Source organism: Sciurus carolinensis, unplaced genomic scaffold (assembly GCF_902686445.1).
Source record: "Sciurus carolinensis unplaced genomic scaffold, mSciCar1.2, whole genome shotgun sequence".
Classification (NCBI taxonomy): Eukaryota; Metazoa; Chordata; class Mammalia; order Rodentia; family Sciuridae; genus Sciurus; species Sciurus carolinensis.
This window is the reverse complement of record NW_025920485.1, coordinates 38473-51135: the sequence shown is the minus strand read 5'-3', so window position 1 is coordinate 51135 and position 12663 is coordinate 38473. Positions and strand designations below refer to the sequence as shown.

General features: G+C 40.2%; 1 protein-coding gene across 2 annotated transcripts; it reads right to left on the bottom strand.

Moving 5' to 3' along the window:
* Nucleotides 1–4467: 4467 nt before the first annotated feature.
* LOC124975779 (transmembrane and coiled-coil domains protein 1) lies at nt 4468–6856 on the bottom strand. 2 transcript variants are annotated; one of them, XM_047538325.1, is made up of 2 exons: nt 6545–6856; nt 4468–6116 (listed from the first exon to the last, which is right to left on the bottom strand). In XM_047538325.1, the coding sequence occupies exon 2, from the start codon at nt 6073–6075 to the stop codon at nt 4468–4470; it is 1608 nt and encodes a 535-aa protein (XP_047394281.1). In that variant the 5' UTR covers nt 6076–6116; nt 6545–6856. The 2 variants fall into 2 exon arrangements, with proteins under 2 accessions (XP_047394281.1, XP_047394280.1); XM_047538324.1 differs by having other exon boundaries at nt 4468–6554.
* Nucleotides 6857–12663: the final 5807 nt, after the last annotated feature.

Here is a 12663-nt window from a genome sequence, read left to right as displayed (position 1 = left end):
AATTACCTCCAACAGACTGTCCTCTGATCCTTAATCCATCTCCCAGAGATGCCTGCCTGGAGCAAGCTCAGGATGCTTGGGACAAGGACAGACTTCTCAGAGAAAAGAGGGTTTTGGGCAGACTTTGAAAGACATTTATTCTCACTGGAGCTTATATTTTCTCTGATGGCAATTTGGAAGGAAAAAAATGAAGCACTGCACAGACCGTTGTGGAATGTAAAAGTTCAGAAATCAACAGGTTTTCCTTGCAGCTGGCATGAGGCCTTCTCAGGTCAACAGCTCCAGCATGGGCCAGTGGATTCAAATGACCCTGCATGTTAATGTACATATGTGTTTAGTGCACATGCTGGTGTAGTACTCTTTGACTCACTGTGCATGTTTGTGATAGAGGAGTAGAAAAGACAACTTTCTCAATTGGAGGTTACTGCTTAAAAGGACTCTTGCCTGACATTCAAGGAGGAACATCTGGCTTGACATCAACAACTGGACTTGGACAGGAAAATTTTTGGAAGAATGGTCAATCTGTTTGACAGTTAGACTGTAGTGTGAGGATCAGGTCCAACTTAGTGTTTCTCCTGCCCCTAGTCTTTAAGTTTCTCCTTAGAATAGGCTGTGTGTCTCCCTCTCCCCCTTACATTTTTTCCTTTTCCTCCTTCCCCACCCACTATGAGACACTCACTGTTCCTGAAGCACTGGGACAAATTGATGAACTACAGAAGGCCCAGTGTCTTCCTGAGTAGCATTTATGATCTAGACCAGGGTTCCTGAACCTCGGCATGTTTAATATGAAATACCAGATGCTTCTTTGTGTTGAGGAGTTTCCCCATTCATAATGATGTGTTTAGTAGCATCACTGAACCAATGCCTAGCATTGTCCTCTGCAATTTTTGAAAATCAAAGATACCCATAGACAGGTCTAATGTCTCGTGTGTGTAACCATTGCCCTGGCTGACAACTAACCACTGAGGAAGACAGCTATGCACACACCTGCAGTAGATTTACCACAACCATCTCAGTGCCTACCTGGATTCTATTCAGGAATCTGCTACTGTTCACAGAGTCTGGTTTAGTGGGACTTGCAGTGGGTGTTAGTACATGCCTGTTTTGGAACAGTAATTGACCAGAGGCTACCAAATAAATCCCTGGTCTAGAGAGGCTTCAACTTAACATCATGGTGGGTTATCATGGTGGCATTTCAGTGACCATAAAAGTGAGTGGAGGTATTTGCATGTACTGTCTAATTCCAGAATCCAGTACAGAAGTTCCTGTCTACACCCTTGATTGTTCATCCCTGTGCTCTACTCTACAGTGTTGATAGGTAAATTAATAAATCTTTTATGATTCAGATATGAAGTGTTTTCCAAAAGTTCATGTGTGAGACAATGCAAGAAAGTTTAATGGTGAAATGATTGGGATATGAGTCTTAACCTAGTCAGTGGATTGATCACTTGAATAAAATAACATTTTTTAATGAACAATTATTTCTTATCCTCATAAAGTAGGGAGTGTTTTTAAGTATGGGATAGGGAGTTCTTCCAGTAGTATCCCTATATATGAGTATAGATATTGCATTCTTTGTTATTGGACTGAGGATTTGTGGTTTCTGTTTTCCATGGCAATTCTGAAGGAGGTAACTTCTTTCTTGCTGTTCTCTCATGGCTCCTTGCAGATTAATTTTATAACATTAATTATACTGTTCTTTAGGTGTCAGCCTTATTTCACTTATACATTCTGTAAAGCTGTGGCTTCCTAGGCAGGACAGAATAAGTCCTTCCTATGTATGAGTTAACTACTGAGTGAAAAATAAAGGGTTGTCTGTTTAGCTAAATATTTCCCAAGAATCAGATAAAAAATGTTAGATTGGGGCTACAGTGTTGGGTAATGGAATAGTGAGTTTCAGATATCATCAGAGTCAGATGTACCAAAAGTGTAAAATCTTCAAGAATTCCATGTAAATAGTAGGAAGAAAAATAATAATGATAGAAACAAGAAAACCTGCCTTTCAACTAGTCCACATGGACATATCTTTGATAGTTTTCATTATTTTATTTGTAGATAAAATAATTTTATTTTACACATGCAAGAAAAGGTATTTAGGATCTAATAATTAAAGGCAGTCAGCTGTATACTGATAAGAAAAGCAACAACTTTTGGTAGCTCAACACACTGCATCCAAAGCAAAGAGACATGAATACATATTTATGCAGCATTAAAACAAAATAAAAAAGGTAGTGCTTGGTAGGGGGAGGGATGGAGAGAAAAATGGAAATGAAACATCAGAGTTTCCCATGCTTCAAATGTAGTGCATGAGAGTAAGAATGCTAAGAATAAAAATAAAAGATCTGTATACCTGCCTAATACAAAGTTTTCTGGTAGAAATTCTTTCAATAGTAAACCAGTTTGAGTATCTTCCATAGTTACTGAACTCAGGCTTTAAAATCTCTACATTTTACTTCTAGATGCAAACAGTGAATAATATAGTACATTTCCTTTTATACTACAAGTTTTATTAAAATCAGATACTCAAGTGACCAATATTAAAACTTTCTGTATTCTGAAACATAAAATTATAGTTAACAAAGTATTAAATACTTAAATGAAGACTTCACATATTAGAAAACTTTTAGGAAAATATAAATATTTAAGGGGCTGCATATTGGGATGTATTCTCTTGGGAACTGTGACTCCTGCATCTTGTAAAACTGTCTGGTTGTGGGTGGAGTGGAGAAGTGTAGCTAGGCATTTCATTTATCACGAGCATTGTCCCAGAAACAGCTCAGGTGGCTGTCACCATGAAACTCTGGACCTTTGAGAATGTTTTTGAACACCCATGGGAAACTGTTATAATAACTTCAATGCAGAAATGCTGAAGCCCTAAGAATCTGGTTGGAGTTGATGTGCTGGACAGGCATACACATCCCTCTGGAAAGCTGTGCAGTCACATACTTCTCCTTGTATTTGAATTTTATAATTTAGGATACTATACTGTGGGCTAGTTATGTTAATTTAAAAAAGTAAAGTCATTACCTGGGTTTTTTCTGCACTCTTAAAAAGAATATTTAGACTTAAACAGAACAATGTTTCACATAATTAGCATTTTACATTTGTTTAACTTCGGAATTACCATTTGTCAAAACTCTGGTTTTGTAATTGCTAAGGTATGACCTATCAGGTTATTTGAATATAATTATATTTTAAGGTAACTGTAATCACAAAATATCTGTTTTACATAAAGCACTGTATATCATTTGAAAGTACTCAAGTGAGGCTTCATGTGAACCATACATCGCAGGTACTTAAAGTTTTTAATTATAAGGTGTGGGGGAAAACATGAATAATGGAGGGGCTGGAGTGGTCCTAACTAACTACTGAGTAAATTGCACAGCAGATTTTATTTATGAGATCCTTATTTTTAATATTCCAGAGTGGCTGCAAAGTGATAAACAATCCAACAAACATATCTTGTTTAAAAAAAATTGTGAATATTTAGGTATTGAGAATATACTAGAAATTCTGGACTATATAATTAAGTTCAGTATTTTTTTTTTTTTTTAGAAACATCACTTCTTTATTTCAAAGGAAAAATAAAAGACCCTCCCAACCCTTTCCAAAAAAAACCAATAATAATAATAACAATAATAAAAAATCCTATTAGAAACCATAAGGAAGCACTGAGAGTTTGAGTATTACATTCTTCAAGTATGCTGTTCGGATTTTTTATTTTTAAGTCGATAACTATACACACGCGCGCGCGCACATACACACACAAACACACACACACACACACACACACACACACATATAAAAAAAAAAAAAAAAAAAAAAACCTTAAAAGTGCGGCCAAGGGATTTTGCTTAAAATTACGGATTTAGAGGGCTACTTCAAAGCACTGTCGTAGGACTGTGCGGGGATCCCGCGGGCAGGAAGCGCGCACTTCTTGTCCCAGCACGGCGAGGACCAGGTTCGAGCGACAGGCTTCCAGGTTAGCGTGAATGGCCAACGGGGCGAGAATGCCGGGGGGGGGGGGGGCGGGGGGTCCGTGTTCTTCCCGGACAAGGACCATCCACCCTGAATCCAAAAACTCACACGTGGAATGTGGTGGGTTTCACAGTAGAGTTCGTCTGGGGCGGAGCGGTGAGCCCACAGGGCGGGGAGGCGGCGCCTACTCGGAGTCGTTTAGTGGGTTAGTGCAGCCCTGCTAGCCGCGCGAGTGCCCTCTGTGCGCCCCGGGGTGTCGGTTCGTGTTAAAGGGCTGCTGGAGATCTGCATCCCAAGGAAAATCATGCTACATAAAAAGGATCCAAGATTTTCGCCCAAAAAACTTCTTGGATAAAATCTAAAAAATACTATTGCAATTGCGTCTCTTGAAGAAAAAAACATTATTCTAAATGTAAACAGATTCACTCAACTCTTGTCGTAGAAAACCGCAGAGTAGGTCAGCGCTGGCGGCCGGGGCTGCCTCCTGCATCATCTTGGGGACGAGAAGAACCGCTCCGCGTGGCTCACGAGGGCGTCCCAGTGCTTCCAGAGGAAGGCCACGAAAACCACGAGGAATAAAGTGCTGAACGTCCGGTTGCGTGTCTTCATGAGGGGGACCACGCAGTTGGCGACCGTGGACACAAAGACCAGGAGGACAGCCATGACGGCCAGCAGGATGTTGATGAGCTTGCCCAGCAGGTTGCGGGCCGTGGCGTTCTCCAGCCCTTCCAGCTGCACCACCTGCTGCTGCTGCTGCTGCAGCTCCATCTTGGAGATGCGGGTCTGGCACGCCTCCAGAGCCTCCTGGATGTCCCGTGCCCGTTCATAGGACTGATATGCGATTTTCTCTTCCATGCTGGCCAGTTCCTGCTTCAAGTTCAAGATTTCATTCTGGTGCAGTTCTGTTAGGTCATTCAGCTGTTCTTCTAACCGTTCGCATCTGTACCGTTCCTCCTGTAAGGTCTGCATTATTAAGGAATAGTCCCTCTGATAATGTTCCTTGAGGGTCTCAAAGGATTCCTCCAGTCTGGCCTGGGTTTCCCGGATCTCCTGGATCTCGTGGAGTAGTGCATCAAATCCTGAGCTCTGCATGTCTAGGGTGTTGGTTTTGGAGCTAGACGCTCCTACAGCAATGCCCCCAGTGGTGCTGTTGGCTCCCACTGAGCCTGAAGTGGCACTAGAACAATCTTCCTCACTACCATATTTTGGGCTTGACTGGAAGTTCGAAATCACCCCCAAAGCCTTCCCCCCATCATCCACTTGCCCTTCCTCTAAGGAGTCCTTCAGGTTGGGGATGTTGTCTGCACTGCCAAATTTGTTCCGAATCAGTGATGCGATCTCTCTGGGTTTTGAGACCACAGCTCCAGCTGCTGAGTGGGTGGCCTGGGAGAAGCTGGAAAATCCCCCTTTGACACTGTCCACCACACCTTCGCTGAAGCCAGTCACCTTTGCTCCCACGTCCTTCAGACCCTGGTGCATGTCCCTGAAGACATCCTTTGGCTGCCGGGGGATCCCATTCTGCTCTACCTCTCGGAGCTTGCGATGGTAGTGCTCGAGCTTCTTTTGTAGCTGGAGGATGGTTTGGGCAGACTTCTGATTCTTCTTCTCGAAGACCTGCTTGATACGGGCGGCCTGCTGCTTGTCCGCACTGTTGGCAAGCTTCAAGTACTCAGCGACGTTGTCGTCCCGGGCTGTTTGTGCAATCTTGATCTGTTCTGTGAGCTTCAGGATCTTCTGCTGTAGGTGAGCAATGGCAGCCTTCGTGCGCTGAGGGTCTGGAATGCCGTCCACAGAGTCTGTGTGGATGCTGCCATCAGTGCTGGAGGCCACTGCACTGGAAGTCTGGGCGAGGCTGCTTACTTCCAACCGCTCGATCCGCTCCACAGTCGCCTCCTCTCCTGGTAGACACGCGGCAGCCGCACAAGCGATCTCCATCATAGCAGAGCTGGTCGGAGCATCAGTCGTGGATGAAGACCTGGGTCGGCCTGACTGTATGACAGCTGTCATCTCCTGGCCAGATTTCCTGTTGATTTGGGGACTTCCTTTTGGGGCCTCTGGCTTGCCCCGCCTACTATGCAAGCTCGTCCCTCTCTTCATCTTGGGTGGCACACGGATCTGCTGCAGAACACGATTCAGAGCTGTGGGGTGGGTGGGGACACCATCAATCTCAGCACATGCGTTCTGGCTTTCCAGATCCATTTCAGGTTCTGGATCTGTCTGAATCTGCTGCACATCATGTGGAGACACGGATGACCTCCTGCGCTGGTGCTGGAAGAGATGCTTCAAGCCTTGGCCAATCACATTAATGTTCTCCAAAGCATTGTGGGTCATTTTAGATAACTTTTGTTCTGATTCTGTCTGCTTTCTGGCCTCTGCATCTTGGGATTTGCCTCCGGGATCAGGGTCCTCATATAACTGTTCACTGCCCGAGGGCTCCATCAGTAGACTTAATAAGCTTATTTGCAAACTCAAAAAATTTTAAACACACCAAGACTGTCAGATTAGGTAGGCATTTGCTTCAACAGCGACTACGCATGCAGCTGTGAGACGGAGGCTTCATGCCTATCTTCATCACTCTTCCTCAAGCACTTCCAGGGTGTACAGGAATCCTGTCACGAAAAGCTCCTCAAAATCCCAGCAACAGCTTTCCTTTCTTTGCATAGATGACGATGAACAGTTGTAATCAAAAATGTTTCCCAAAAAAGTTCTTTTTAAAAAAGACATAGAAATAGAAGATCCATACAAAAAGAGATCCAATCTGGGAGGATGGACTCTGTCTTCTAAATCTTGTCACCAAGAGCAGCTGTTCACCGAGGGTCAGCATCTGAAGTGAGTGCTAACTGTGGGGGTGTCTTCTCCAGAGGGGAATACCGGAGAGGAGGAGCAGCCGGCGTCTCCGCCAGCGCCGTCGCTCGAGTTCAAGCGCCGGCTCCTGCCGCTGCGGCCGCCGCGCCGGGTCCATCCCCCCCAACCACCCCCCTCCCGACCCTCCCCCCACGCCGCTGCAGCCGCCGCCGCTGCCGCCTTAACCCCCTAAGTTCAGTATTGATGAGTGGAAAGGAGTATCACTGAGAGATATAGTTCAGGAGAGACATTTCTGACACAGCTTTCTTACAGTTCTTAAAGATATTGATCAATATCATTACACAGTAAAAATGTGATTCAATAAATATGGCAGTTTAAAATTTTCTTTTTAAAAATATTTTAGCTGTTCATAGACTTTTATTTTATTTATTTATATGTGCTGCAGAGAATCGAATTCAGTGCCTCACACATGTTAGACAGGTGCACTGCCACTGAGCCACAATCTCAGTTTCAAAATTTAATAACTAAAGAAAAGAGAGAGAAAACTCAAATTACTAAAATTCATTCTGAAAATTAAATATCACCAAAGACACTACTAAAATACAAAGGAAAGAAAAAATTTTGAAAGTCTATACTATAATTTAATAGAAAAACAGAAAAATATCAAAAAATTTCTAGAGAAATATATCCTATACAAATTAATGCAGCAGGACACAGAAAATTTAAACACATCAATTTCAAGTAATGAAATAGAATATGCCACCAAAAGCCTACCACAAAAAAATCCTAGGACCAGAGGGATTCTCAGCCAAATCCTTCTAGACCTTCATAGAAGATTTTACACCAATATTTCTCAAACTATTGCATGAAACAGAGGAGAGAGCACTTCAAAACTCATTCTATAATCCTAATTTCACCATGATACCAAATCTAGACAAAGATACATAAAGAAAAAAACTTCAAATATCCCTGATAAAAATAGATTCAAAAATTCTAATTAAAATCCTGGCTAAATGCATACAAAAACATATGAAAAACAGAGCACCATGATCAAGTGAGGTTCATTCCAGGAATGTAAGGGTGATGCAACATACAGAAATCAATAAACATATTTCATCACATCAATACACTTAAGCACAATAACCACATGATTATAACAATAGGTAAAGGAAAAGCCATTGAGAAAATTCAGCATGCATTTATGCTCAAAATACTAAATAAAGTAGGGATAGTAAGAACATTCCTCAACATTGCAAATGCCATATATGCTACAACCAAGGCCACTATCATTCTAAATGGAGAAAATTTGAAATTATTCATGCTAGGAACTGGAACAAGACAGGCACGCAATTTTTTACCACTTCAATTCAATATAGTACTTGAAATCCTAGTTGCAGCAATTTAAAAAAGGAAAGAAAGTAAAGAGGTATGAATAGGAAAAGAAGAACTTAAACTATCTCTATTTGCCAATGACATGATTATTTAGAAGGCCCAAAAACTCCAACAGAAAAATTCTAAAATTCATTAAGAAATTCAGCAAATTAGCAGGATATAAAATTAATACCCATCAACCAATTTTGTTTTTTTACACTTTTGATGAATCATCTGAAAAGAAATTAAGAAACTATTCAATTCATAATAGCCTCATAAAATACTTTGGTATGAATCAAAAAAAGTGGTGAAAGACTTCTACAATGAAAGCTACAGAACACTAAAGAAAGTGTTTGAAGTAGACCTCAGAAGGTTGAAGCACTGCCCATGTTCATGGATAGGCAGAATAATTATACCAAAATGGCCATACTACCAAAAGCAATATAGAGATTTAATTCAACTACTATAAAAATTCCAATAATTTTCTTCATAGAAATAGAAAAGTCAAACATAAAATTTATTTGGAAAAACAAGTGACCCTGAATAGCTAAAGCAATGCTTAGTTAGAAAAATGAAGAAAGAGGCAGAACAATGTCACACCTTAATTTATACTACAGAGTTATAGTAACAAAATAATATGTTATTGGCACCACAACAGACATAAATCACTCAGAACAAGATATAGAAGTCACAGAAACAAACCTAGACATATGCAGTTAAGTCATACTGTAAAAAAGTGTCAGATACACACTCTGGAGAAAGATAGACTATCATATGGTGCTAGGTAAACTGGAAATCCATGTATAGTACAGTAAAATTTAACCTCTATCCCTCAAACTGCATAAAGCTCAAATCATTTTAGGTCAAGAACCTAGATACTAGACCAGAGATTTTGTGCTTAGTAGAACAAATTTTAGTCCAAATTGAACGTCATTTCAGCTTAGAAACTGACTTCCTCAACAAGATTTCTATAGCACAAGAAGTAAAATCAATAATCAAACATTTGGACGGCATCAAAGAAAAATATTCCATAGCAAAGAAAACTAGAATGTGGACAGAATGCCCACAGAATGGGAGAGATATTTGCCACCTGTACTTCAGGTAGAGTATTAATATCTAGGATATATAAAGAACTCAAAAAACTTAACACATACAAACAAACACAATAATCCAACCATTACATGAGCAAAGGAACTTAGCAGGAATTTCAAGGAAGATATAAAGTTTTTCAAAAAATATGAAAACATGTTCAATATCTCCAACTTTTAAGGAAATGCAAATTAAACTACAATGAGATTCCTTCCAACTCCAGTCAGAATGGCAATTTTCAAGAGTGCAAGTAATGATAAATGTTAATGAGAATGTGGGGGGAAATTTTCAATCATATATTGCTGGTGGTACTGAAAATTGGTACAACCAATCTGAAAGAAGCATGGAGATTCCTCAGAAACCTTGGAATGGAATGACCATTTGACTCAGTTATCCCACTCATCAATATATATCCAAAGGATTTAAGATCAGTAAAGTACAGTGATTCAGCCACATCAATTCTTATAGGAGCTCACTTCTCAAGATTTTAGCTAAGGAACCATGCTAGGTGCCCCTCAACAGAAAAATGGATAAAGAAAATGTAGTATAGATGCACAATATAATATTACTCTGCCATAAAGGAGAATGAAATTATGCCATTTGCCAGTCAATGGATAGAACTAGAGATTATCCTGCAAAATGAAATAAGCCAGGCTCAAAAAACCAAAGGTCAAGTATTCTCTATCATATGTAGATGCTAACATACAATAAGGGGTGGTGGGAGAATAACAAGTCTATTGGATTAGACAAAGGGGAATGAAGGTAAGGGAGTAACACGGAAATAGAAAAGACATTTGATTTGGACGTACATAACTTTCCTATATAAATCTATGACTACATGACCAGTGAAATTCCAAAACATGCGCAACCACAAAAATGGGATCTCAATTAGCACAAGATATAGTCCATGCATGTAAAATATCTCAAAATATACTCTACTGTCACATATGTCCAAAAAAAAAAAAAAACAAAAAGGAGGAAAGGGACCTGAGTTATGGAGAAGGAAATAAAAAGGGAAACACCTAGCAATGATTTTGCATATTTTTATATTGGATGAATGTTTGAATATGTAGCAATAAATTTCATCATAATGAAAAACTCTAATGCAATGATAAAATATGAAAAATGGCTAGTGTCATATGTTGCTAGACAGCAAATCATCCCTAGGTTAAATCCACACTACCAAAATATAATTTTTTATATTACCTTATATAGTGCTTTTTTACATATTACTATGTTTGTGTGTGTGTGTGTAATTTACTGCATAAACAGACTTAATTAAAAATTTACCTGATTATCTCAACAGATGCAGAAAAGGCTTTTCACAATATCCAGCACCCATTGGTGTTTAAAAGTCTAGAGGAACTAGTGATAGGAAAAATTTTTTTCAGCATTGTAAAAGCTGTATATGAGAAAGCCAATGCCAGGCTCATACTGAATAGAGAAAAAAATAAAGCATTTTCTCTAAAAGCAAGAAAAAAAAAACCAAGGATATAAACTCTCACCACTACTACTCAACTTGAAATTCAAATCAGAGCTGTCAGTCAAGAGAAGATATCTAATGGCATGCACATAGAAAAAAACATGTCCACTTGTCTGTTTGCTGATGATGACATACACCTTTATGTGGAAGATTTAAAATGCTACATTAGTACATTTCTAGCTGACAAACAAATTCACTAAAGGAGTTGTATACAAGAACAACATAGCTAAATCAATACCATTCCTATATTGCAAGAATAAACCTACTGCAAAAGAAATTGGGAAAAATATCTCAACCACAATACTCTAAAAAATTACTTAGGAAAAAAAAATCTAACCTGGGAGGTGAAATACATCAACAATGAAAACTACAGAACACTGAAGGAAAACATGGAAGAAGAATTAGCAATTGGAACTAGTTCCCTTGTTCTTGAATAAACAAAATTAAAATTATCTAAAATTTTATACTAACCTAGAACAATAAACAGATTCAGTGCAATCCCAATCAGTGACATTCTCCACAACACACTGGCAGAAAAGTAGTTCTAAAATTTATTTTGACAAATAAAAGTCATAGAAAAGTCAAAGAAATTCTGAATTTAAGAAAAGTGATGCTGAAAGCATCACAATAACAGATATCCATTTATGTTATAGAGTTTTATTATAAAAACAGCATTCTATTGGCACCAGAACAGACCGGAAGACCAATGGAATATAAAACACAGAAAAATCCTCATAGATAGAGTGACCTGATTCAAAAAGAATGAAATGATGGCATTTGGTGGAAAATTGATGAAACTGGAGAACATGATTCTATGTGAAATAAGCCAGACTCAGGAAGCCTAGGGTCAAATATTTCCCCTCATATGTGAATGCTAGATGAAATAATGGAAAAAAGGGGAATCCAATGAAAATAGTAGAGTCATCTGTGGAGTAGAAGAAGGGGTTATAAGGAAGAAGGAAGGAAAAAAAGTGGGATGAAGAGTAGAATAAAACAAATCAAACTCTCTTATGTACACATATGAATAAAGAACAGTGAAGTTGAATTTTACATATATCTATAATAGGCTGATTTAAAAATCTATAAATAAGGTCTTCTCTGGGCAGCAGGAAGCAACTGCCCCAAGGCCCCTGACCAGGAGGTGTATTATATGGATGCCTTTGCTGCTCACGCCCACATGAACCACTGGAGTGCTTTTACCCAGGTGCTTCTGCTGTAGGCACCACTACCACAGTCCAGAGTTCTTCTCTTGGGGCAGATGTGCCCCTGATGCCACTGCTGCAGGTGCTGTTGCTGCTTTTGTCGCTGTCACACCATCACCTGGAGGTCTGCTGCTCTTGATGCTGCCTGGGATCCCGGACTGCCATGTTCACTGCTCACACCATTGCTGCTACCACTGACACCACTGCCATCAAAACCTCTGCAACTCCCTGGAGGTCACCTGAAGTTTTCCACTCTGGGTGCTGTTGCAGTTGCAGCTACAGCTGATGTCACTGCCACTTCTGCCTCAGTGCCCCACCTGCTGCCATCACCACTGACATCTGCAGCTGCTGCTGACCCCCTCCCTGCTGCCACACACTCCTGCTACTATCACTTCCACAACTGCCCAGAGGTCCACTGCCAGGGAGACACAAGGGTTGTTTGCACATGGCCACAACCATTTTGAGACACTGGCCAGAGTCAAGGGTTTCTTTGGGATGACAGAATGTTTTGCTGCCACAGTCATATTGGATTAAATCTGCCCCTGTCTGGGGACACTGGCTGGGACCTAGAGATTCAATGTCAGTGTGCCTAGAGTTTTGGATGCAACTGGGGTCTTCCTCAAGGAAATGCAGATTTCTTCCACCTAGTTACTCTCTCTCAGGATTACTCATCCCTGGTGGTCTTTTTCCAAATGCCAATGGCATTGAGATCTTGGGATTGCAATGTGGTCAAAC

Bases quoted from the DNA above. Each gene is read 5' to 3' on its own strand.
- LOC124975779 (XM_047538324.1), bottom strand. From the start codon at position 6,417: ATGGAGCCCTCGGGCAGTGAACAGTTATATGAGGACCCTGATCCCGGA.